The following is a 27,132-nucleotide window of genomic DNA, read 5'->3' as shown; positions in this document are numbered from 1 at the left end:
ACTTGTGCAACGGAAATCAGCCCATTGAGGGGTGTGGAAATGTCTGCGTAGCCTGCCTGAATAATAGTCTCCCATGCCGGGACAATTTTGAAGGGGAGCTGCCTGAGCTCAACCCAGCCCTTAGAAAGCAAGGCAGTGTTCTTATTCTTCCCAACAAAGGAAATGAACACATTCAACACAGAAAGCCTACTAATCATTCCTGTGTCTGCGAGCCTTTGGTTATTCTCCGAGAGCGACCACTGGGAAACCCTCAGGTACGACAGAAATCCTCATGAAACTCAAGAGCAGGCCTCTGGTTTTTGTACAAACATCCCTATTTTCATGGCCTTTATTTATACTTAAGCCTGGTTGTCTTCATGCACGTGAGTGCTTAGTTCTGTGAGGCAAATCCACTTCATTTTGGTAAGCAGAGTCACTGCCATTTTAATAGAGATATTCCAGATGATTTCATTGTAACTGTCTTTTCCCTTGAATACCGAGAGCTTCTTGGAAATGCACACACAGAGGAAAACGCAGATGCCTGGAAACGCACCGGGGACCAGACCACAGAGCTCACCCATGACCCATGCTCCATTCTGCAGCCAACTTCCCTGCCCTAGTCCATCCCCGAGTTTGCTAGGAGAACAGAGCAATTTGTGGTGCTGCAGTATCAAGGAACCTCTGTTTTGGGAAACGTTGTGAGTAGTTCAAAATAGACTTTAGATACTAACAGTCTTAAGACCAGTCTTGCATCAAACAGACAAAGACTATGTTTAATATGTTTTTCTTCTGGATGTCCCAAATGACAGCATGATGGGAACAGCCAGGGCGGGGCACTGTTCTAGCTCAGATTTAGAGTCTCACAGAAGCGTGTGTATTTCTGCTTATCTTCCTTGCTGTTTGCTCGGTCACCCCTATTATATTTATAGACCACGCTCCCTTTGTACCGCACAGATATGAGCTCTCCTCCCCGTCCCTCCCAGCTCTGGGCAGACAGAACACGTTCCTGCAGGAACTGATGATTAGAGAGACTTTACCCATGAACTTGCTCATGAAACAGCTACGGCCCCTCCCACCCAGAGAAGACAAATGCATCATAGGCCTCAACACATGCAGACGTGGATCCCAGTCGCTCTTGAACACACAGGAGTCTTCCTTTGCCTTCCGTGTGTGGAGCAGTCTGTGGGCTCAGTATTGGGGCATGATTCCTTTCCCCTTCCTCCATCTCCAGGTTGGGGAAAGAAAAGAAATAGCAACCCACATACTTGGTAAGAGCAGGCCTGGGGGAAGCTGATCCCCATAATGATATGGATACAATAAAATGGTCAGATACTAGAACTGGGTGAGCAAACACGCACTTTCCTCCCCCATCAACGAATCCAAACGTGGATGTTTTATTCCATTTCTAAAGGTGGGTTGTCCTTCCCTTTTGTACCTTCTTGGAAAGGAAAGCAAATGAGAGTCTGCTCGGCACTCTTCTGCCTGTGAGCTGGGCAGGGGCCAGTGTGGTGTCCTTCCCTGGGCACTGGGATAAGTGGGCTGAAGCGCGCATGATCAGTCCTGAACCCCACCTGCCCAGACGTGAGGCACCCTACACAGCCAAGGCCGCCAGTGACCATGGAGGATGTTGCTATGTGACAAGCAGTAAAGCTCTAAATTCCAGGATTTTGTGAAGTTAGTCATCAATTGCACTGACTACACCTCCGTCACATATAAAACTCCCCAGAGACCAGGGGAGCAGGGCGTTTGTTACGGTGGAATCAGCCCGAACGTGATTTCCTTCTATGGTGGGGTACAAAGAGTCCGGTGACATGAAATTCACATTTTGGGAACAAGCTGTTTAGGAAGTAATAATAATAGCGCTTCCTGCAAGTCAGCCCCTGCTTTAAGTCCTCCTCGTGGATTAACTAATTTCGTCCTCACGTGAGATGGGCATATCCTTCCCACTTAGGAAGCTAAAAACGTGTCTGAGGCCCCATGACCAGTCACAGGGGTAGCCAGGGGTTGAACCAGGAAACTGGCTCCGGAAAGCACTTGCAGACATGAAGCTGACCCGTCTCAGATTATCAACACCACTGCGTGGTCTTAAGGCGACTGCCTAACTTAGCCCGGTTGCCTCTCTGCGGCTGGGGGGCTCTCAGGAGAGGCCGATAACACCCAAAGGCTCTGACCGCACTTATCCAGCTGCACAAGCTGAATGTGAAGAGACATTTTATGTGACAAAGGCTAATTCCACAAGATAACAGGATCGGCAGAACCATGTGGTAAACTGAGGACTGCAGAAGAACAGACACCCAGGATTCCTGGTTCCAGACACCAACCCCGCAGGGCCCCAAACAGCCCAGAGAGAACAGTGATCCCCGTTCTAGAAACACGTGTGAAATCTTGAATAACGCTAACTGTGCTTTAAAACCTTTCTGTCAGAATGAACTTTGTGATTCCCTTTGTAGAATGTCAAAAATGAATAGACATTTCAAGGCAGGCGCTTAAGTACAGTAAGCGGCATCAAGACAGTTTTAAGAAGAGAATATTAAAAAGAGATTTGAATTCTTTAGCCTCAAATGTCTTGCCTGTGACATTGAGCAGGTAGGGAGAAGATGAAATAATAAAGCCTTGTTTTTTTGTTTTTTTCACTACAGAATATAAATGAGGGAGTTGTGGTTCCTATTTACTACATTTCAAAAGACATAAAATTGTAGACTTTAGGCTCAGGAACCAACTGCAAATAAAATACACATTTAAATGTGTATAAAAATAAATCGAGGTTATCCAACATACCCCCCCTCCTCCCCCTGAATAAAAGGCGTTAAAAGCTTTAGGTTGTCATATCTCTGGGACAAAAAAATTAGATGGTAGCTGACATCTCCTGAAGAAAATATCTCCATGGAAACCACTTGAGCTTTGGCATCCAAAGTGATCATCTCAGACACTCCAACAGAACTGCTATTAATTATAATGTAATTTAAATCGCAACACTATTTTGCAGTGGAGTATGGGCTAGATGATGGATAAATGCCTTTGTTCTCCCCAGCTTCCAAGTTTCATCTCACTATATTCTCTTCCTTCACATTTGAGAGGTATGGGAGAAGATTATTTTTTTGAAATAATTTGTGTTAAGCATTCCCTGTTGACCGTGATTTTAGAAAGAGACATGAAAATGAATGGTTGTTGACTAAGATGCTCAAGTTTTAAGGAGCTTCTGTTTTATTCAGAGTGACTACTGCTGGTCACATGCTCACGAGGGAGGGGAGTGTGACGGCCAGCGGTGTTTACCCAGGAAACGACAAATATGTGGTCCCTGCCCACGTGAGCCCCGACCTCGTATCTATACGCATACCCTTGACCTCGGTTTCTACAGAAAGCTAGGCAGCTAGAATTCCGATTTCAAACGGGGAAGAGATGATAAAGTTTTGGCTTCTGACCAGTGAAACAAAAACCTTATGTTTTCATCCTGCCTGAGAGTCCACGATCCGGAGACCCAAAGAGGTTCATGAGGTGAAAGGAAACAGAATAAAGGAACTTGTCACCTTTATTCACCTACTATATGTGTTGATTGTTTAAATAGTGTCAACTTGTACACAAAAGCGCCGAACGAGCAATCTATTTTATTAGATTCCCTCCTTCCGATGGTTTTTAAAAGCCAGGTTTTGAATTATCTCAATTGCCTTTCAGGACAAAGATCTACTGACACCCCCAGGCTAGGCTGACATTACCTTCTTTTGTCTGAATAAGTATAAATAGGCATTTTTAATAGAAAACAGCTCATTATTGGTAGAAGCTCAGAGTTTGTCTTCCATAAAGTAAACACTAAGGTAAGGTACCCGGTGTCCATTTTCATGTCAGACAGAGATGTCTTCTTATTTCTCAGCGGGGCTGCTGTTTCTTCTTTTGTTGGCAATAGTTGTTTAGGAGTCAGTTGTCAAAGCTATTGATGGGTACCAATATGGGCCCTTGGGGGTCGCCGATTGGTACAGCTGGCTCTGCATCCCACGATCTGTCTCTGCATCTGAGGAGGCTGAGAGGCGGGACCGTATTTAGGTCACAGTCACGTAGCCGGTAGGTGCCAGGGTCCTTAGGGCCAAGCCTTGGGACTCATCCGGGACTCTTGCCGTCCATCTTTCTGCAGTTCTCACCACGAGCCTCGGAAGTCTAGAGCAGGGAGCCCCTGAGTGAGGGGCCGGGGAGCCCTGTGTGTGGCACGTCCTCCCTTATGGAGCTGCCACGGTCCCTGTGTGTAGTCCCTTCTCCTCGCAGCCACAGGGCGTTGTAGGTTCGTGTTGGCGTTAACAGGAATGCAGGAACGCAGGAGCCCTGAATCTCAAATCTTGGGGAACATGATACATTTGGGGGGTGCCATTCAGACTCTGTCCCGAGGGAAACCCTGGTTTCCAGATTGTCCTCAGCAGTGGCAGGACCCCCTGCAGGTGCTGCCCCCCAACTCCAAAAGCGTGCTGGAGCTCAGCGGTAAAGGCCTCTGTGCCGAGCGCCTGGTGGGCTCCTGGGGCCTCCCCCCACCCCTTGCACCTTATTCTAATGAGCCTTCAGGAGAACACAGCAAACTGACTCCTGAGGGCGTTGCTTCCGAGCTTGCAAATGCAGAGGCGCATGTAAGCCCCCCGGTACGGTGTTGAAACGCAGGTTCTGACTGGGGCGGGGCCCGGGCACCTGCGTTCCCAACAGGTGGCGGGGCGCTGGGACACATCTCCCCTCGAACGGCGGAGCTGGAACTGAGGCCCGCGTGGCTCAGACCGCCCGTCGGTCCTGTGCGAGTGGGCGGTCACGGAACGGGTGCCTGAGCGGGACACGGACTCGTTCCTTCCGAGAATCTTGTCATCCCCGCGCCGGCCCCCAGAATCATCTGTGTGATTTTAATGATTTATGTGACCCCCCCCCCCCCCCAGTTCCTTTCATAGTGTTGTGAATACCACGATGAAACACTGCTTTCGTTCCTGAGCACAATTCCTGAGAATTCTGAAGGCGGGGGAGAGGGTTACTGACGTGCGTGAAGGACAGTCTAAGACACAGCCGAGGAGTTTAACGGGCAGTCATCTCAGGCAGGTCCTCGGAGACCTTTCCTGGTTCAGAACAAATCTACGAGGCAGGTCCCTCAGCAAGCGTACCCGGGAGGAAAAACACCGCCACGCCGCCACGTGGGTGCAGAGGCACGTGCGAGAGAGAGCAGGACTACTTCCCACAATGCTGGGTTGTTGATTTTTCTGAAGTTTATTGTGTTTTTTTTTTTTTTTTTTTCCGAAGAATTCTCGTCTCCTGGTCACTGATTCTTGCATGGGGGGTGGGGCTGGGGATGTGACGTGACCGATGCAGCGTCCAGCAATATGGTGTCAAAAGCCCGAAAGCACCAGAGCCAAGTCTCCCCCTTGATGAAATGCTGGGTCACAGCTGTAGACGCTGACAAGCCTGTCAAACAGGTTCCACTGGCCAAGTGTGTGGTTTCCTGACGGGCCAAGCAGCGATGGCCGGAACAGGCTGTCTGCTGGGTCAGGGACACAGCCTCCCTCTCTAAGGACAGAGGCGCTGGGAAAACAGCCACAGGAAGAAGCCGAAACCACCAAACGTGGTGAATAGGCCCCAAAGTGCATCTATAAAGGCAGTCCCTGACATTTTCTCCAAGGCAGCGGTGAGGAGCTGGCGCTGTGTGTGAGGTGACCGCCTCCAGGAGACCTGGGAGCTGTTGCCTTCAGACTCCCGCTGAGAACACCTCCGCCCGGCGCCGGGCAAGGATTAGTGAAGCTGTTGGACTTCTGCAATTAGGGCTGGAGAGCTTGATTAAGTTTTTGATCACCTGAAGTCTAGTCAAAAGAGGAGCTGTATCGTTTGTGAGGATACCGGGGCCCGTGGAATCATTTGAAAAACCAGGCAAGGGACAAGGGTCTCCTTTCACTTACCCTTTGGGAATGTCTAGTCAATTCAAGGGACACCATTTGCCTGTCTTGGAAGCAGCTGAATATTACTGATTTGCTTTTGTCACCGTCCTGTGTCTTGCGAGGTAAGTGCAGTGAATAAGATGCATTTGAAAAAACACACAGTCTTCTGCGATCACCTCTCTGCCTCCGTCTGCAGAATGCATCTTCGGTTTTAGGACTCGCTCTGTCAACGGTCATGCGGCTTTGCAGGGTGTCTGTGGTAACTGCTTCTCCATTAAAAGGTAAAGCAGGCCCCTTTCCATTCCTGAGTGTTCAGTAACCAGTGCACGGGAGCGGGGTTTCTGGGAACACACTGGTGGCCACCCAGATCCAGCCCGCTGACCGGCTCCCAGCTCCACCGTGTGGCCCCATTAAAATGAGCGGGGCCGCAGCGCTTTAAAAATTAATTCTGCGCGTACGCAAAGTCTTTTATCAATGCCCAGCAGGGCTCGAGCTTTTGAAATACTCTTTTCAGCTGCATTAGCAGAAGTGGAAACATGCAATTCCAACCCCAAGACATGTCTTGGCTTCCCAGAAGGCTGACCTCAGAAAACCGACGCTACAACGCCCGCCCGTGCTGGGTAATTCTGTTGTCTTGTGAACTGTTCTCTTCCTGAATTAGCCTCAGATCGTGAAGGACAGTGTCTTTGCTTGTTGGCAGGTGGAATGACGAATGGTCATCGGAGAAACTCAGTGAGATACAAGGTTCCTAAGGCTTCCCAATCAATGCTTCCCCGCAAACGGACTCCCCCGGGTGCCGGCTTCCAACGCGATCCAGGCGCTGAGATCCACATCCAGCACGAGCCGCGTGGCTCTCTGGCAGGCCTTCCTCTCTCTCCTGTCAACACGGTGTGAAAAAGACTTAACTGCCTCTCACTGTCTGGGGCGTGACTTAGTCCATATCAAAAAAGAGAAAGTAAAAAAATAAATAAATGAAAAGGGCGAGCGCGGAGCAGCCGGAGCCTCCCCTACAGGTATGTGAAGTGCTTATTATCTCAGAGCTCCGCGTTAGATTCAGGGGTGACAGACGCCAGGAAAACAGGTCAGAACCGAGAACCGGAATCCTGTGATGTTCACACCCGGTTATTTTCATGGAGAGGAAGGCAGAGCGGGGGCAGCGCGGAGTCTGAGGGGAGCACACCTGGCCCTCGGTTCTGGCAATGCTCTTCTCCGCGTACCTTTGCGCGGGTGCTGTCGCCCGCGGGCTGGTCCCCAGCCCCCACTGCCCAGCAGGGGTCCCGGGGTGCTGCCCAGCCTCAGGCGTCTGCGGGCGCACTGTGTGCAGGAGGGCAGAGCTGGCCCCCAGGCAGCCGGGGCGGCGCGTCCTGAGGGCATGAAGGCGTTTGCTCTCTCAGCGTCCCCTTTTCCTTGTCTCTAAAACGGGGCTCGTGATGTCCACTCATGCACAGAGGGCCGCCGTGGACAAAACAAAAGGATGCCCCGACAGCACTGCAGCTGAAGTCACTTACAATGTTCAGTGGTCATTATTTCTGTCTTTAACCCTTCCGTGTTTTAAGAGTTGGAATTCCCAAGTCAATTGTTGAAAACCACTCTTACCCGTTCCCAAGAGGGAAATGTCAGAGAGGCTTGCTGTCTATGTTTAAAATAGCTGCACCCCACATTTATCTGGGTTTTACATACATTTCCATTTTAGCATAACGCTGATTTTACTTTCCCCCCTGAGCCTTCCAGGCGGAAACTCAACAGCAGAATCAAGAATCCAGCTGGTCTTTCGCAGCTCTGAATGGTCCTGCAGGGGACAGGACATCGGTCAGCGTTCTCCAATGAGTAAAACAACGGGTCACCTACTTGTTGCTGCTGTTTGCACAGTGACTTTCCTCCGAAGGGCAGGTGGAATTGGGCCAACGTGTCATCAGGACAGTGTCTCTGCGACGTTAGAGATCAGAGGCAAGGACACAAGGCCCCTCCTTTGCCAGCGGAAGTGGGACTAGCATTTTGAGGCGGTGGCTCACAGGAGTTCCCTTGGGAAAAGTCACGGCCAGAGATTCCAACAAGAGTCTTTCTGACTGACGAGTCAGTGAGGGACATGATGCCTGAGTAACCTGGAGGGCGTTGCGCCCGTGTGATATACAAGAATTTTAGTGGTCGGACACAGATCTGTGGGTAACCGAAATCTACTTCATTTTCATCGGCTTCTTGTGACATTTCTGCGGCACGAAAGTGAGACAAGAGCAAATTCCGTGACTCGCTGGAGTCAGACAGGCTGCCACAGCAACACGGACGCCTGAGTCTCCACGCACGTCCCAGCCCCACGCGATGGAGCCACAGCTGAGAAGCTGGCCAGGCACGGACCCCTGGACCGAGGCCTCTCTAAGGACCCTGCCAGGTGGGGTGGCCGGAGGCGGGTGCGTACAGTGGGGAGAATCCTGCACTCCTTGGTGTAAGGGACAAGGGGAAGAAAGGGAGAAAGAGAGGCAGAGGGAACCCGGGACTGAAAGAGACGCCCACACAGGGAAGAAACAAGGACGGCTGAAGCCGCCCCAGAGCTGGATGTTTGTGACCCCTTTGATTTATTCCCAGTGGAGGTTCAGAGTTAAATGATTCCAGTTAGGAGTGAACAGAACCCTGACTTGGAGCGACTAGGGGGCAGCCAGTGGAAAAAGGGGACACAGTGCAGGGGGCAGGGCCGGAGGAAACCTCTCCCTACGGGAGGTTGGCTCACTTATCACATCGTCACCACGGCCCCACGGCTTTGCGAAATGCAGGCTTGACACACCTGTTCTTCCCGGGTGTGGGGAGGCCGTGGCAACTGAAGGCAGCCCCTAAAGTCTTTTCAGGCCCCTGAGGTAAAAGTCTAGTTAAAAATATTCACACCGAGACCTTGCGCCGGGAATGTGCAGTCTTGGAAGTGGGGTCAGAAGGGAGACTTTTGGGCCCAGAGCTGAGATTTGTTAACTCTGATCCATATTGCTCTGTAAGAGGATGATACACCAACCCCCCTCCAAAGAGAAAATGATATAACTAAACATTCAAATTACAAAGTTAAAGAGCAGCAAATATAAATATAAAGAAGTAAAAGCAAACAGAAAAATGATAGAACTAATAAATCCAGCGCTGGTTCTTTGAAAAAAAAAAAAGAAAACTAATCAAGCGGAAAAGGAGAAAAACCTAAACCTATAACATAAAAATATATGACTAAGGCATTTGCTAGAGAAAGAAAGTTAAGTTACTATAAAAACATAGTTTGTCCACTTCAGTGGAAATAAATTTGAAAACCTACAATAAATGCACGAATTTCTGGAAAAATATAAAGAGAAATGATCGTAGGCGAGAAAGAGGATCTAATCAAACCAATTATCATTAAAGAAATGAAGAGAGCGGCCAGAGAGCTATGCCCACAAACAAGCGAACGCAGGAAATAAAACAGAAGTTTCGAGTGGCACTGTATCTTTGGAAGGTGATCTGTAATAGCTATCAAAATTTAAAATCTGTCCCTTGAGCCCTGGCCGGGTAGCTAAGTTGGTTGGAGCATCATCCCAATGCTCCAGGGTTGGGGGTTCGATCCCTGGTCAGGGGCATGCAGGAATCAGCCAATGAATGCACAGATAGGTGGAACAGATTGATGTTTCTCTCTCTCTCTCTCTCTATCTAAAATATAAGTTAAAAAAATTCCTTGACTCAACAATGTCACATATATAAACCTAATCATTATGGAAACAAAAAATGGGAACAATTTAAATGACTAATAGATCAAAAAGCTGTGACGCTAATATTATACTGAACTTAAACTGTGTAAATGTGCTCAGTGCTTTTGTAGAACATTTGCAGAAAAAATACACATTAGAAAAGGAGGGGATAATAATTGTCCTTTGCACTGGAATGAGTGTGTGCTGTGTGGGTCACTGAGGAGACAAGAGACACACAAGAGAAAACAAAGATTAGGTACCAGAGATTAAATGCATCAATCAGGCAATCTTAGCATAAGGATGAAAAAAACGGATCTGCTCAGAAATAATTAAGATGTAATTATAAGAGCTGGAAGGATTAGTTTAGGTGCTTGCAGGTGGTAAAGAAAACCAACTTCCAGCTTGTAATTATGAAGGAAACTGAATAAATATACGCAGTTTTTAAATGTTCATCATATCCATAACTCTTCTGCACACGAAGATATAAAAATATTTTCTCTTCAGATGGTGGAGAGGAAATTTGGAATATAGACAAGCAATCCAGTCATTAAACATCATGGCACTGGAGGAAGGGCAGGGGTGCCTTTAGAAATCAAACCTACTATTCCCAGTGGTCAAGGGCTGTGGCAAGTTCAAGCCTAATTTCTCAGTTCACAGCAGCTGGGAAGACTGCACATTCTGGAGTCAAACTGGGGCATGGCTGTCACCTTGGGTGATCCCTGGTACCATATTCCATCGTGCTCCCAGATTATCTGGGAGAACCACACTCCTAAGAGGGCTGGTTTTTCAATAGCTCTGCACACCTGAGTGGATCCACTGGACAAGTTTGGGTTTGGACCCCCCCTGGCTTCCTGATGACCTTGACCTTGCCTCTCAGCAGGAGGAGAATTTGGCCATGTTCACTGTTTTCTACTTCACTCAGTCCTTTCTGGGTTTTCCATGTCCTGCCCACAGAGAATTCCTGGTCAAGGGCCCCTCAGTATTACACGCAGGTTAGCTTCAGGGTGGGGGCCAGACATGTCAAGGGTACCGTGGAGACTGAGTGCACCTGCCAGCACCTAGCAGAGGCGGATTCCCTGGGGCCTTCCTTGTAAACTAATGGAGGCATGCACCCTGTCACATACCTGTACTGACCATATTACGCACTAGGAAGTCCTGAGAAACACTAACTAGTTATAATCTTCATAACCGGGAGATTCCTTAGAAAGTGAAGTCTTATTAAAGTGCCTTGTCTACCTCATGATATTTTCTAGAAGAGCCTAGTACATGACCTTTAGTCTGATGTATTCCGTATCAAGCATCATGAAATGTGATAAAGCCTCCCAAGAGTTAATATGAACACCTCGTAAAATGGCCTGCTGTACAGTTTGGAGTTGGTCCTCAGTGCAGAAATTCATGGCATCTGACTCTCAGATGTACTTTTTTTTTCGTGTTTTCAAAAAATATTTCTATTTATTTATTGATTTTAGAAAGAGAAGAAGGAGGAAGGGAGGAAAGGAGAGAGATAAAGAGATTTGTTGTCCCACTTATTTATCCATTTATTGGTTGATTCTTGCATGTGCCCTGACCAGGGATTGAACCTGCAATCTTGGTGTATTGGGACGACGCTGTAACCCACTGAGCTACCCAGCCAGGACTGCTGGGCTTTTATTTTTCACAGAATACGTGTCCTGTTGGCAAATCCGTGCCATTCCAAGGAAAGAGGATTTCCTGAATTTGACAAAGAGAAAGAACAGAGCCTGTGATTGACAGGCAACTCACAGCAACTGTCTGTTGCTCTGTGGCCTTTAAATACATCAGAACTTGGGGCGGGGTTTGTTCTTTTCCACCTTGTTCTAAAAATATTCCTAAGGGCCATAATGATGTGCCTTAGAAACATGCTGCACCTGTTATCAACGGGGAGGAACAGGCAGAGAAACAGCGACTGGCTGTTCCTAACGGAGCAGAGCCGTTTAAGTCAAATCAACGCGATTTTGTTTACCGTTTCCCTATAGAAACGCCCCCTTCCACCCCAGGCTCGGGCCCTGTGCTCGGGCCCACCCTGCCCTGCTGCCCGGCGTTTCCCAAACTGCAGTCACGTGGGGACCACCTCCACAGTTTTGCATGTTCATGGAAAACCTACTGGTTATTTATTTACTAACGGTCACTACATTGATCCAATCTCTAATTTAAGTAAGTGCACTGATAAAGCTCTATAGCCCTACTGAGAATTCTGCAACCTGTCACGGCTCTGAACAGACGCTTGCTCTCTCCTTACTGAAGGGTGGACGGCAAGGTGGGGGAGGGTTACATACAAGTCAGAACCAACGGGGGGGTTCTCTCTGACAACATGAGAAGGGCTGCAGGGGACATCCATGGGGGGGGGGGCTTTATATTGCTATGCAAAGCCACGTCTACTTTCTGTCCACAGTGATCTGGCGACCCCCTATCAAAGTTGCCTCGCTGCAGGGCGGGTGGGTGTCAGACTTGTTCCTCGGAGCTGTGGGTGCACAGCATGACGGAGAGTACTGGGTTGGCCGACAAGTCCGTGGCTCTTTTTCTGTAAGACGGTCCTTGCTGAGCTCAGTTGTCTTTAATGTCATTTGAAACAATTTTGTGAGATTGTATTGTGACAGCTGTCATATCAGCGTGCATTAAAAAACTTATCAAAATGGGTGAATTCTTGTGCAGCCATTTTAATATTGAAGATGGAAGAAGATATGCAACGTTTTTGGCATAGGATGCTTTAGTGTTTCAAGAAAGATTTGCGCAGTTATGGAGAAGATGCTGTGGCTGATTGAACACGTCAGAAGTGGTTTGTGAAGCTTCTTGGTACTACTGACATTTTGGCCAAATAATTCTTTGCTGTGGGGCTGTCTTATGCACTGGAAGGTGTTTAGCAGCAGCCCTGGCCTCTGCCCACGAGAAGCCAATAGCAGGAGACAGCAGACATACTAAAAATATCCAAATCAATAAAGTTATAGGTGAAAATGAAAAATGTGTTTTTTATTTGATGGAAAAAACTAAATGGACGTTTTGGCCATGCCAATGCCTGGCCATCGTTTTGGGAAACGTGGGCAGAGCCTGAAAGGCATCAGAGAGGTGATCAGTATCTCAGCCCGCGGTGTCACGGGAGAGGAGAAGAACCTCATCACGCGAAGCCAGCCTCACTCAGACTACACTTTCTGTGTCCATCATTTGGTGGCATCTAAATACCAACAGAACGTAAAGGCGCAGAAAGACTGCAAGGCCTCAGGGTGGATGTCTCGAGTTCTCATCTCCAGGTCTCTGCAAAGCACCAGCCCTGGTGGGGGTGTGACGTGAGCAGCTCTGGTGGGTCACTGCCATCTCTGTGACACCAAGGCCACCAGAGGCCCCGCTCATCACAGCCAGCGGCGCCCGTTGTGTGCAAAGATGCACAGACTTCATTTTAAAGCCGCATCTTCCCCCTGCCCGCCTCCCCAGCCCCCACCAACCTCCGACAGCCTTTCATATTAAGTTTGCAGCTGATTCAAAAACTGAATAATAACATGACCCCTCCCTCAAACTGAGGTTCCTTCCTGGGGCGCGGTAGCTTCTGTAAGGCCGCGCTTTCATGAGCGGCCCCGAGTCCGCCCTGCATTGCGGATTTCTCGAATTTCTCGTTCTCTTGTTGGTCTCTGGTCTGCTCTCTCGGTTGCAAGAGGGCTGATCGGTGGTCTTCAAGTTTACAAAGAAACTTTCCTGTCGCAATGAGCTTCCTTGTAACACAGTCAGGGGAGCCCAGCTTTTGCAAGCTTATTGCCACGTCTTTTCAGTTTGAGACTTCTCCTAAAGCGTGGTTGCTTTTCATACACATTGTTTTTTTGGCATTATTGGTATTCATTTCCTTTTCTTTTGGTAACCTTGTTTAAAAGGGCTCCCCAAGGGGGCCTGCAGCAAGCCTCTCTCTTATCTGCTGAGTGATTCTCAAGCTTTGCTACACATTGGAATCCCCGGGGGAGGTTTCACATCCAAGGACACCTGGACCTCACCCCCAAGGTGTCAGATCTCATGGGCCAGGGGAGGAGCCCGGATATCAGGATATTTGAAAGCTCCGGGGTGATTTGAAAGTGCCCCTGGGACCGAGAACACTGTACTAGGTTAGTGCTTGCAAACTTTCATGGGCACATGGTCAGTGGCCTGGGAATCTTGCTGACTCAGTGGGTCTGGGGTAAGGGCCTGAGATTCTGCTTTTCTCACAAGCTTCCCCAGGCACCAGCCACCCTCTGTTCAGACCAGGACTGACAAGCTCTCACCTCCACTTTCTCTCTGTCTTCTGCCTACACAGACTCAAGGGACACATGCTTTACAGCCGGCAACGGCCCGTTGTGTACACACTGTTCTGTTTCTGACTCTCTGACAGCGAGGATTCTTATTCTACTCTCACAGGGAAGATGATCTGGAACAAGCAAAACCCTCGAATCAGAATTCAGAACGATGCGCTTAGGCCCACAGAGCCTGGGGTGCCCTTGCTGATGTGAGGTCCCATGTAGGACCCCAGAGCTGGTGGGAAGATTATTTTAAACGGAAGACATTCGCGATCCCACGGACGTGGAAGTAAATCTTTCTGGAGCTTCTGTGATCTGACTAAATGTAGAAACGAGCCTGCCATACATCCCCTCTTCTGCGTGGCTGGTACTCCCAGGAAGGAGACCAAGAGTAAACCGACCGTGAATCCCCGCTGCAGGGGAGTTTTATGGCCTAAAGGAAACAGGAAGCCCATTACAACCTGCAAGAACAAGCATTATCACACACTCGCTCTCTCCTTTGTTCTTGTGGAGACCTGTTCATTCTACCCGGAGAGGCCTCTCCTCCGCTCTCCTTTTCCCTGCTAAGGTTTGTAAACCTCTGCCTTTAATCACTTATGAAGCTAATTCTTCTGTGAGCTTCCACACACTTATGAAAAAGCGAGGTGCTGTTTTTAACCCCGTTTTACAGGTGAAGACACTGAGGTGTAAAGAAGGAAAGCAATCTGCCCCAGGCCGCTCCAGACTTTACCTGAATCCAGGTGGTCTAAGTGCCAGGGGTCGGTGGCGGACGACATGGGGGAGAGCGTGAGCGGGGATGCCCCGCAGTTGGACTCCACCAGCGAGCCCTGGACGTGCACGTGGGCAGAGGCGTTGGTGGGCCTCAAGGCCGCCTTGAGGGGCGCAATGTGGTTGAACTGCACTCTGGAGAGGCACCCAGTGAATCCCGGGGTGTTGTACTTGTGAATCTCTTGGTCGATCTTCCCTGTTTCTAAAAGAAAAAGAAAGAGGACGTAAAAATCTTATCCCACTCCGTATATTCCAGCGGCAAAATACACTCGTCTCTGAATGCTGGGTCCAAATCTTACTCTCAGGTTTCGGGTTAAGATGTCACGTTCTTTTAGATGAAATACTAATTAATGCCTTGATGAGGCTCAGGGCTAGAGACTTCACTTTCAAAGGACCTTCTGTGTTACTAGAGAACCTGGTAGGCTAAGGAGGATAAGACTGTATTTGTTAAAATAAAATACATTCATAATCACCTCCCAGATACTTGAGATATTGCTGAAATTAACAACACACCGGGTTCTGATCGATTTTTGTTTCTGACGCTTCAGTGACTCTCTTACAGGTATTGAACAAGCCTCCTGCCCAGCCCTCCTCTACCTCTTTCACGTCTTTCTTATTTCCTTCTTTAGGATTCTTATATTAAAAACACAAGGAAAAAAAAGAGTTCCTAGAGCCCGTAATTGGGCGTTCCCTTTCTTCCGAATCCAATCCCCTCGACATGCTGAGGTTGGTTTACAGAATCCCAGCTAGAATCTGACAGATGTTTCCAAAGTCAGGACAGCTCCCCAACTCCGTCACAAACCTGCGTCTGCATTCGAGAATCTCTACCTTCTCCTGACCTGTAAGCTCAACATTTTCTTAAACTAACACTCAAATCAGGGCTGAGTCTGAGTAGAGAGAGGCATTGTCAGTGTATAACCAGTCATTGTCACATCCGGAGAAGCAAGTGTCTGTTTGACCCCCTGCCCCAAGTTCTACAGTCTGTCCAGCAGAAATGAATGTGGAGGGAGCCCTAGATCTTTCTGATCAGCGGTGCTCCCAGTGTGGCCCCTGAATCAGCGGCACCGGTGTCCCCAGGGACTTGTCAGACGTGCAGAATCTTGTAACCAGACACGCGCAGGGCGGGCCCAGCAGCCTGCGCCTTTGTACAAGTCCTCCTCATGACCCCAAGGCTGCTGTGGCTTGAGAATCGTGGACAATACCAGCAATGCTCGTGCCCATGCCATGCCACAAACACGCGTGACGGGCCTATGGCGCGTCAGCAATTTGTATTCTGGGTGGGAGATTACGTTCCCACGATGATTGCCTCTTAAATCCAAGGGCAAGAATGGGACCTCTTTACCCTTGCACCTGACCTGTGAAAAACAAAGACTGGAAGGCAGAAGACTACGTTTTCATACAGTTGAATTCGGTGTAGGTGATGGTTCTTATTAGAGAATGAACACAGGGAAGTAATCTTGTGTAAAACTTTACTCCCCACTAATGAAAGAATAAATCAATAGAGAAGGGAGCAGGTCTTGGGGGCAGAAAAAGGGGACTTATTCATACTCATCACATTAATGAACCCGTTCAATGACTGACCTGTACTAGGGGCGTGTGGACCTCGATGAAGGGAAGCGATGTGAGAACAGGGATGATGGAGGATGGTAATTCTGGGTCTTCGACAAGTACACACAGACATCTGAATGAACGATTCCCCACACTGTGGTCCTGCAGTGCGCTTCAGTTTGTGACTGTGAGCTAAGGCACGTGCCACTTAGGCAGGGGGTAGACTCTGCCTGCAGCCATCTGGTGGGACTTCAGTTGAATTCAATTCCATTTAATTCAATTCAATTTGCTAATTTGATACAACTCAATTCAACTCAACTCAATTCAATTCCAATTCAATTCAATTCATTGACTATCTAGTAAGAGTAGCAGGAGGACAGAGACACAGGTAAGGATTTACCCCCAAGCAGATCACAATCTCACCGGGGAAACAAGCATACCAACCAACGAACACACCTAGACACAAGCTGTAGAATAACACGAGTTAACATCTATTGAACCCTGAAGTGTGCTAGATGCCTTATATGAATCAGACATTGAATCTCAGAACCAGCTTGTGGAGAAGGGAATACCATTACCCCCATGCAATGTACATCCCACTTCTTAAAGGGCTGCCCTTCCCTGAGCGTCTCCCCCTGAGCTGCCCCCCCAGGGAGGAGTAACACACAAGGGAGACGGCCAGGGGGGACCCCCAGGGAGCGGGTGTCTGATGGTGGATCTGGGACCAGAGGGGCCGTGGGAAGGAGCGGGGCTGTGAGCCCTGGTGGAAATGTCAGCTGCGTGGGCAGAGGCTGGGGCTGGGGCGGCAGGAACACGTTTCCCTTCTCCCCGGGGACACTTTCACTCTGCTCACTCTCTCCTTTGGCTTTTGCCTTTCTGTCCTTTCTCTGTGTTGGGGAAAACTCCTGTTGTGTCAATTCTCATTCCCTTCCCGAAAGATGTTCCAAACCCGGAGAGTGTTCCAAAGTCTGTCAAGGTGCCTCGAAAGACCCTGGGCTGAGACCCCCACCCCTGGGACGGGGGCACGACTGTGATCCATGCTCTTGGTTCTTCTGATCCTGATGGGTCCAACTCTGGGCCACGTGACCGTAAGAATATTAAGCCCCATTTATGAACCAAAGTTGGTACACATGTGAGGTACTGTGGTTAGCAGTTTTTGTGCATTATTTCATCAAGTCTCCAAACAACTCTCTGGGCTAGACAGGGTCATCCCCACTGCACAGAAGGGGAAACTGAGACTCCGAGAAGGCAAGGCTCTGCCAATGGAGACACGTTTATGTTTCTTATAAAAAAACTAGTTTCTGTCTGAACAATGGACTGTATTATATTGTTGTCATATTTATGTGGTGTGTTTTAATTTTGGCATTTGTTATCAGGGATTCTTTCTAGGAATGGCATAGTGAAGCTTTTTACAAATAGAAACAAATTTTAATGGCTTTAAGACCACATTTCCTTGGTGACTGAGCCAACAGCATGGTGTCCAAAGATGCCGTGAACTGATGTCCCAGTTCTGCACACATCATTTAGAGCACCAGCCGGTTCTGCAAATGCCTGTCTGGAATAAAGATCCACACCTCTTAAGAGCACCTAACAAGTGACTGTGAGGCTACCCCTTCCGTGCATTTGAGCTTATTACAAGTTAATTATGCTGATTGCACTGGCCTCAAACCGAGATGAATATTAAAATACGATTTACTGTAAGAAGCTACCTCCTGCCCGAAGAGGTCTTGGCCAAGGTGCCAGTTGGGGGAGACCTGCTCTAAAGAATGCAAATTTTAGAAACGGGGTACAATCGCTATACTGCAGTTAAGTTCTCAAGCTGCAATTACTACTTTCATGTCTGAGGGTCACAGTGACATATGTGGGCTGTAGAAAAGAGCCCACTTAAGCCACTGACGTGGTTCCTGGTCCAACCTGCAGATGAAACGCTCCTGAGTGCTCTTCAGGAGGAGGCCGCGTTACATCTGCCTGCATTAGCGCGCTCTCCCCTTGTTCTTACCAGGCTGCGAATAGCGAGGGACAGGCGGGAGCCTGAACGGAAACTGGGAGATTAAAGCCAGCCTCGCTGGCTGGTTGGCTGGGGACAGAACCGGGCCCCAGGCCTCCGGGCGTGTCTGAGCACCCCCTGGGGCAAACACTTAGGAGGCCAGCTCCTGGAAAGAGATTTCTCCGTTTCCTTGGAGACGATTGAAGTTCATCTCCATAGCCTTCTTGTGTATCCCCTGGTATCTGTTCGTCAGCTGATTTTTGTTATGTTTTCTATTGTTTTAGAGTTTTCGATCAGTACTTTTTCTGGGTGGGGATATAATATTATAAAACATAAAATAAACTTAATTTTTTATTTTTTGTGAAAAAGAGCCAAAAGATCCTGGACTGCTCATGAGCCTTAGATGCCAATGACTGGAAAGTTCTGGTAAGGAGCTGCTGGGGTTGGGGCTGGGCAGGTCACCCTTTTAAGACTTTGTCAGGTCAATAGGAGGCTGGCAGGGCCTGGTCCCCAGCCCAGCCGGCTCACCCTGGCTCTGCAGACATTGCTGTCCAGCTGGCCCCGAGCATTGTCCTCCCCTCTGTCCCTTCCCCCTACCCTTGGGAAGAATATATCCCAGTGGGGACCCACGGGACGGCAGTCCACAGACTGGATGTTAAATAACATCCATCACAGAGTGAGGAACTAATTTCCTTTCAGTCTTTCAGGGGCTCCGTTTGGGACCCGACCGTCCTTTTCATCACATCAATACTTGCCATTTTCTAACAAAGAGAGAGCAGACCCCAGACCTGGACCCTTGAGCAGGCAACAGTACTGAACGTCGTATTATTTCCATACCATATATATATATATTTCCTGGCTGGTTTGGCTCAGTGGATTGAGCGTCGGCCTGCGAATCAAGTGTCGCTGGTTCGATTCCCAGTCAGAGCACATCAGAGAAGGAAAACTCTGAGTCCAAAAAACCTCCGCTGCCTTGCGGCATACCTCTTCAGGGGAAAGGCTAAGGGAGTAAACCCCGACAGAAAATCCGGAGCCGGAGTCCCTAAGGCGGTTTGACGTTGTAGTCAACACCGGCAACTCCTGCGGCGCACCTGAAGCCAAGCTGTATCGACTTCGTCTTTCCCTTGGACCCTTCAGCTGCGAAGAGAGGGGGGGTCTGCTGCATGGGCAACAGCAGACCCTCCATATCACCCTGCCCAGGCTCTGTAGCTTCAGCTTCACTGGAGAGGACACTCCAGCGTCATCACAAGATGTCGATTCAACACGGGAGGAGACAGATACCGTGTCACTCCCGAGTCGGACTGCACAGCCATTCTCGGCGGTGCAGATAGACTCTTAAGAAGCTACACCATCGTCTCTTGAGATGGACGGCTGCCGAATATATATATATATATATATATATATTTGTATTGTTATAGCAAGTGATACTGGTATTTCACTTTATGACCGCAATGCAAAATTTCCTCTTAATATCAATGTTTTCCTTTTAACATAAGTTCACGTAAGTACAAATGGTGAGTCCATTTAAAGGAAAATATTAAGTAAATAAGTAAAGCAGTAAACCAGAAATGGCAAAAACTGTGCCGCTGGTCCTCCCATTACTCATTGCCGGGGAGTAGTGTCGGGGAAGAACTTGATTTTCCTCCTCTGTTCCAGGCAGTGGAATGACATCTTCCTCTGCTCTCTTCACACTTAATCCCTGATTACTCATCATGTTGGAACATCAGGGGGCCCCAGTCCTTCAGAAAGAGGCCTCCCATGGCTCCCTGCCTGATTCTGCTCCTCACTCTGCCTGGACAGGTGTGCTCAGTCCCTCTCCATTCGGGCCAGAAACCTGAACTGTGCCTCTGGGAGCAGAGACTGGATGTGCCTTCGCTTTGTGGTCTCTGACACGTCTGCAGCAGCGCCTGGCATGATGTAATCCTCCAGTGACTGCGTGCTCAACTGTGACAGACTGTATGACAGTCTGTCATACAGAGTCTGGTCCTGTCGGATGGGACCGGCCACCATGGGCGGGGGGTTAGGTCCAGCAGAGTCTGCTGTGGGCCAGAGTCTGTCAGCTTCATGGGGTCACATGCTGTGGAATGGGGCCCCACCCGAGGGGGCGGACGTAGCCAAATAGATCTGAGAGGTTGTCGGGTGTTTATTCCCAGAAGTAAATCTGTCTCGTCTTTGAGATACGGCTGTGCTGTTCTTCAACCTCCATGCGCAACCAGCCCTTCGCAAGGCTGGAGCAGAGGTCACACGGGGCTAACGGAGTAAGTGGAGAGCGGGTGTGAAATCCCTGCCTGCGTGAAACTTTGACGAATTCTTGTAAAATCGGACCAGAAGGAGGTTGGCGTGTAGTCACAGGATGTACACTGGAAACATGGCCAGGGTGCTGCCGCGTTGGCAGCCGTCCTAAAGTGGGACTCCCAGGCTCGGGGTCGAGCTTCCAGGGGTCCCTGACAGACCAGCTGCTGTGGGTAATGAGGTGGCTGCCATGTTCCCTTATGGGCCATAGTCACACGGAGCCTGAATGGGTCCCGATATAAGTAAAAGGGAGACAGGTGATCATAACTGAAAAAATCCACCCCTCCCAAACACAGTAACAGAACAGCTGAGCGCTAATCTCTAAAAGCAAAATAAAACCCAGGTAAAACCTCATTCCTCAATTCTAACAAGATCGTGTGATGAACACAAGGCAGGGAACTGAAATGTGGATTCGGGGTTCAAGGTCAGCTCCCGGCTATCAGAGGCTGAATTTTCTGATCAGTAACATCTTCCACCAGCTGTCTTACAAAAGACACACGTGCGGGACTCAAATCTGTACCCATAGCTGATATGGACATTGCGACATTTGATTAATCTTTTACTGTATTTATTGCATGCTTTTCTCTCTCACGAAGAGAGGCGGGACTAAATACGCAGGTGTTCTTTACATAGCTCTTGACCTATGACCTTCACTAACTCCATTACAAAGATGTGACCTGCTGGGAGAAACAGCATCTTTTCTTCCCTCCTACATTGTCTCTGTAAATATTCTTCTAAGGATGGATAAAACAAAATTGGATTTTTTTTCAGAAATAGCAATAAAAAGAAACGTCTTCATGCGAAGATGCTAGAGTACTACACTATTTTGCAACAGCAGACAGTATTCCATTTTTATTTGTATATACTTATTCTAGTCCCTGAACTTCTTTGGGGGGGAGATATCACATAGCTGTGCTTACAGTACAGAGAGGCAGACAGGGCCTCTGAGGAGCTTCCAAACTGCCCTTGGCATCACACAATGACACATTCTCCACTCTTCCCTGAATGTTCCCAGTTCTCAGCCACAAGACAGAGAGCCCAGTACCCCTCTTCTGCAGCCTCAGGTGCCCCACTACCTGGCGTGACTTTTCGGGGCGAGAATAACAGGCCCTGGAAGTCACAAGACCTTGCAGAAAAACGGGCTTAGCTGTCAGTCATCCCGCGGAGCCGGTGCTGCGATTTACTTCATTGGAAATGCAGGTCTGAGTTGACCTCTCAGAGTCTTCAAAATATAAGCCACGTGTCCTAGCTCTTGGCTGCTGGAGGACAGAGCACTCATGTGCGGTCTGAGTTTCCCACGAACTCGAACCACGGACCTGCTTCTTACTCTTGCACTTGAACTTGAGGCAACAAAAGTAGAAAATTACCAAAATCTTATGTCCAAAATGTCCAAACTGAAATGTAGTATAAAAGACTAATTTCTTTCTCGGCGTGGCCTGCTTCTGCTAAAACGTTTTGCAATTAAATTTACTGGGTTGACCTTTTTTTTAGGCTGAGGAAAACCCCGTTAGACGGTAGTCGACCTTATAAGCCGAGTGAGTTTAAGCTTTTTAGTTTTTCCCTCAATCCCTCTCCAACCCCCTGACTACGAATCCAGCCTCTCCCAGCCCCTGGCTGTTTGCAGCTAGCTCCCCGGGCACACCAGCAGCAGAATGCAGGGCAGGCTGGGAAGAGTGTGTTAACAAATTTTTGCATTTCCAGATAATGTCGGCTTGAATGATTCAGGAAGACAAAAAGTGGTTTCCTTCCTTTGTTCTCGCTTGTATTTTAATTCCCACACCAGGAGGTCTCTCAAGCTGCCTTATCCAAGAGAAAGAAGTCCTTTGAGGACTAAGACTGTATGACAGGTTGACATTAAAGCATCAGGACTGGGCGGCTGAGGCTGGGGTTCAGCAATGAGGCTTGACAGGTTTGCAGAGAGGGGATGCTGCCAAAAGCGGGCTGGGGGTGGGGTGTCCCTCAATTTGCTCTCCATGGTCCATCATTAACATGTGATAGAATTCAAATCGTGGGGCCCTGACCTATGAAATGATGTTCGGGAGACAAAGTACTTTGAGGCCGAACCTGACACGGAGCGGATCATCGCCTGAATGTGAACGTTACAATTATACTCTCCCGATGCTACCAAGGGGGGGAGTCCAGATGTGGTCGGTAGTGGGTCTCCAGTGTGTTTCTTCCCACAACCCCTTTCTCTCTGCTCTACCTTTAAATGCAACTCATTATTTTCGGATTGGAAGGACACCCTACTAGGCTGGGGAGAAGGAAGCGGCTATCTACATTTCAGTAAAGCATTTTAGTAAGTCTCATGATGCTTCCATGGTTAAGACAGATATGTACGGGCTCACGGTGTTTCATAATGAGATGAACCGTGGGTGGAATTCGACCAGAGAGTGAAGTTGGCCTCGGGCAGGAATGTTAGTGGTAGGGCTCCAGGCTGATGTTTTATTACTTTACTAATTGGATGACGACGTTAGTGGCACACTGACCAACGTGTCAAGGCAATTCGTAGACAGGGGCGGTTATCCGTGGGATGACCGGGTTCATGAGCCAAAGGGACTTTGCGAGGCTGAAATTATCGCCTGGCTCTAACTAGAAAAGTTTAGCAGAAACAAATGGCTGATTTCTCCAACTGAAAATACTACCCCGCCCCCCACCACACCACCTTCAATGCCAAGTTGCATAGAACACCCCTCACAGCAGCTGCGCCCTCCTCCCTGGCACCCAAACCCTCCAGTCCACACAGGACGAGGGTGTTTTAATGAAAGCGACTTGGGAGTACGACTGTGATGTGGTTGAGACAGGAAAGGATGGAGTCTGGCGTCCGTTCTCGGAGGTGGTTTCCGAGACTGTCTCCTCGTGGACAGAATGAACCCAGGGCGACATTCAGTTCAGAAGAGAGCCTTTGGGACAGGCAGCGGTAATAAACCAGGGCATGCACAGCAGATGGCCCCCATGCCTGAAACTGTCCCGTGACAGAGCCAAACGAACTGCAAATGTCCACCACCCCGACTTTCAGAAAATCCGTGTTCCTCAAGAGCTGTCTCCTTGTGAATTGTTAAGTGCCCCTGACGGCACGAGGGCGAACTATCCAAACAAAGCCCCGAAGAAAAGGAAGCGCAAAGCCAACCACACCTGCATCTGTCCCCAAGTCACCTAAATCCAGTGACGTGTATGACTCCCGTGGGGTTTAGAGGTCTGTTGATTTTCACTTTCCTTTTAACGAAGGACGAGGGGCTCTTTTGGGCAATGTTTTTGTGGGGATCCTCATTTTCACCTCCGGCTGTGCTAGCTGCAGGCTTATTTTCCCAGCTGGGCTCCGTCTCTGGTCCTGTTATTACCTCTGCCCCCGCCGCCTGCCTGTACATGTCCCTGGCCTGTCAATCTTCACGTCAGAAGGTGCAAATTACGGTGGCAGCAGCCTGGGGAGAAAATGCATTTTCTAGAATGAGCTGGCCGTCATTTTCCCTTGGCATCACGCTGTGTGCTTTGTTTCAGAGAGTACGGGAGCTTACAATATTTTATGGGGCAACTGAATTACTCTCTCTTCTGAAATATGTGACTGTGAATCCCCAGCATCTCGGGAACATGAATCTGCCTGAAAGGGTTGTTTTTCTGGGTAACTGAGGTTTCGACTCTCTTGGCAGGCGCACGTTTTGGTGTTTCTAACTGAGTGTCTGTCTAGAAGGTTTTCATCAGCACTGGAGACCCGATGACGAGCAAGGCCACGTTCTGGCTTCGACAGACTCTCCGCCCGCCTTCGAGGGCTTTTTCCTCCGCAACAAACAGGCTATTCTAGGACTGAAGATGAAGATGTTAAAATATCAAAACATTTGCTTCCACCTAAAAGTTCATATCTTTCCTTCTGGTTTTAAAAGAAATTGAAACATTTTCAGGGCTCTCTAAAGACTGAAGCCCTAGGAACTGTGGCTACTGAGCCTCATGGATAGGTCGGCCCTGGCAGGACACACGAGGTGGCTTCCTGATGACGTTTGCCTTGCTGGGAGCATTATTTTGTTACGCTATGGAGGCAGCTGTCACATAGCTCTGGACTTGGCCTTTCTGAATGAGGGTCTGAATCTATTATTTTCCTGTCTGATAAAGTGGAGTAGAAGCCATACTTCTGTACTGTGTCACCTGGCCGCCTTTCTGCAAAAGTGACTGGGAATCACAAACCCCTGGGAGCTCCCTCCTCCCTGAAGGTCGTCTTGATCACCACCAGTGCTGTAATACTTGTGAACAGTTTTAAAATAAGAGAGTCATCTTTTTCAAAAGAGGGCATTTCTTTGGCCCTGATGCTATCTACTGTTTGTATATCTTCTTCTCACTGTTTGGTTTTTGGGCCAAATTCCATGGGAAAAAATGTGTTTTTCATTTTAGAGCAAGACTGAGATGAAAGTCTTACACAGATCAACTTTTAATCCTCATCCATCTGTCCATCCATCCACCCACCCACCCGTCCATCCATCCATCCTTCCATCCATCCATCCACCCGTCCATCCATCCATCATCCACTCATCCATCTGTCCATCCATCCATCATCCATTCATCCATCCATCTGTCCATCCATCCATCCTTCCATCCATCCATCCATCCCTCCACCTACCTGTCCATCCATCCATCATCCATCCATCCATTCATCTGTCCATCCATCCATCCATCATTCATCCATCCATCTGTCTGTCCATCCATCCATCCATCCATCCATCCATCCAAGGATTTACTGAATAGGTGCTGTATGCTAGGTGGTGGAAGTTCAGTACTGAAAAAGAGTTCCTACCTTTGAAGGCTATAATTTAATTTCATATCATGTTCTGCATTATGATAATATGCTGGGCAGTGATGCTATTTGTTGTGTGAATTAATGAATAAGGGAAAGACGAAAGGGCTGCTTCTGGAGGGTGAGCTCAAACACCAGGGTAGCAGTAAGTAAAACACCATGCCTTTTCTCACAGAAAGCCTACGGCTCTGAAGTGACATTTCACTAAGAATGAGAGCAGGGAAGGGACGGAGGGAGGGAGGGAGATGCTGTCTGAGACAGGACAATCAGCGAAAGACTCTGCTGAGGTTACATTTGCGTCCTGAATCAACGTCAAGGAAGCCGCGCACTCACGTAGGGGAAAAGCACGTGAGGCCCAAGGAACAGAATCACAAAGGCCCCGAGGCCACGCCTGCATGTGTGTCCTGGCTTTCCCTGACAGGTTGAAACTAGGGGCTGGAGTGAGGGCGGACCCCGTGCCCAGGTGTAGACCGGTGGGGTTTCAAGCTTCCTGTGCGCAGCTCTGCATCCAGTTTGGCATGTGAGCATGAGGGGGCCTCCTGGTGAGACGGCCTCACCTGTCTGGGGGCGGCGGGTGGTGAGCCAGCTTGGTGGCCCTGTAGCCCACGCACAGCCCAATGATGGAAGGACAGGCGGGCGGACAGAAGGAAATGGTGGGACCATGACCTTTAGGAACCCACAGCATGACTGTCCCCCAAACCATAGCACCTCAGCATACACAGGTGCAGCCATCAGCCCAGCCCAGCCACCAGAGCAAAGACCTGCAGGGACCCTGCTGTGGGCTGAGTTGGGTTCCCCAGAGATATGTTGAATTTCTAACCCCGGTACCTGTGAAGGGGACCATATTTGGAAATAGAGTCCTTGCACATGTAATTGAATTAAAACGAGGTCATATGTGATGAGGGTGGGCCCTAATCCAGTGACTGGGGTCCTCAGAAGGAGAGGAGGAGAGACACAGACGCACTGAGAGAGCCCCAAAGGAAGGGCCTGCTGCCGCAGCACGGGACGCCGCGCACTGACGGCCCGGCGGCCAGGGAACCAGACGTGCTGATGCCCTGCCTCTACGCCCCACAAGGAGACTGCAGGCCTGGGCTGGTGACTGGGAGCCGGAGCCCATGACCTGGCCTGTGTGAGGCCTGGGATCCTGGTTCCTTTCAGAGCAGAGAGCTGGGAGTACGTAGTCACCCGGTGTCTTGTTCTCACGGCACGTTAGCTCATCCTTGTGCTTCATGTTACACGCAGGTGTCCCGCCCGCGGTCCCTCGGCTGCAGCCCTGGCCACTGCTCTGGGGGAGTCCTGAGGAGTCTCCTAGAAGCTACTGAAATAAGGGTCACCCTTCCTAACCATTCCTTTCACTAAGAAGTTCTACTGTATGTTTCACATCTGGAGAGAAGTCCTCAATTAAGGAGCAAACTGCCAATCTTTTAAAGTAATGATGACTCTAAAGGTATCCCAGGGTAGCGACAAGCATGTTCTCTGCAGACAATTTAAACTTTATTTAACTCCAGGCAGAGAGGGAGGGAGGGAGAAGGAAAGAGACAGAAACACTGATGGGAGAGAGACCCATTGATCGGTTGCCTCTTGTATGTGTCCTGACTGGGACTGAACCTGTAACCCAGGCCTGTGCCCTGACTGGGAATCGAACCAGCAACCTTTCACCTTGCAGGATGATGCCCCACCCATGGAGTCACATGGGTCAGGGCTCTCCAGACAGTTTAGACAGTGAAACTCTGTTAAAATTCCTGCAGCAAAAAAGACATCTTGGGACGTCAAAAATATCCCTGCGAGTTGAATGATGTGATATTGTCCTAGTGAATGAGTTTCCTGAAGGGCCTTCCAAAAGAAAAGACAAACTTGCCTCAAAGGCAACTTCCAGAGGATCATTTAAATATTCCATCTCTCTAGCAATTTAACTGCCTGCACCCTCAATTTCTGAATTTGG

The 27,132-nt window shown here is 49.0% G+C and overlaps 1 protein-coding gene across 1 annotated transcript in view; it reads right to left on the bottom strand.

Annotated features, from left to right (window-relative positions):
* Positions 1-27,132, bottom strand: part of CNTNAP2 (contactin associated protein 2) — a 1,071,500-nt gene that overhangs the window by 8,030 nt on the left and 1,036,338 nt on the right. The window contains exon 21 of the mRNA XM_090286919.1: positions 14,549-14,788. Coding sequence (XP_090143045.1) covers positions 14,549-14,788 — 240 coding nt within the window. The remainder of the gene's footprint in view (positions 1-14,548; positions 14,789-27,132) is intronic.

This window comes from Furipterus horrens, unplaced genomic scaffold, assembly GCF_987537825.1.
Source record: "Furipterus horrens unplaced genomic scaffold, mFurHor1.1.pri manual_scaffold_9, whole genome shotgun sequence".
NCBI lineage: Eukaryota > Metazoa > Chordata > Mammalia > Chiroptera > Furipteridae > Furipterus > Furipterus horrens.
This window is presented reverse-complemented; position numbering and strand designations above follow the sequence as displayed.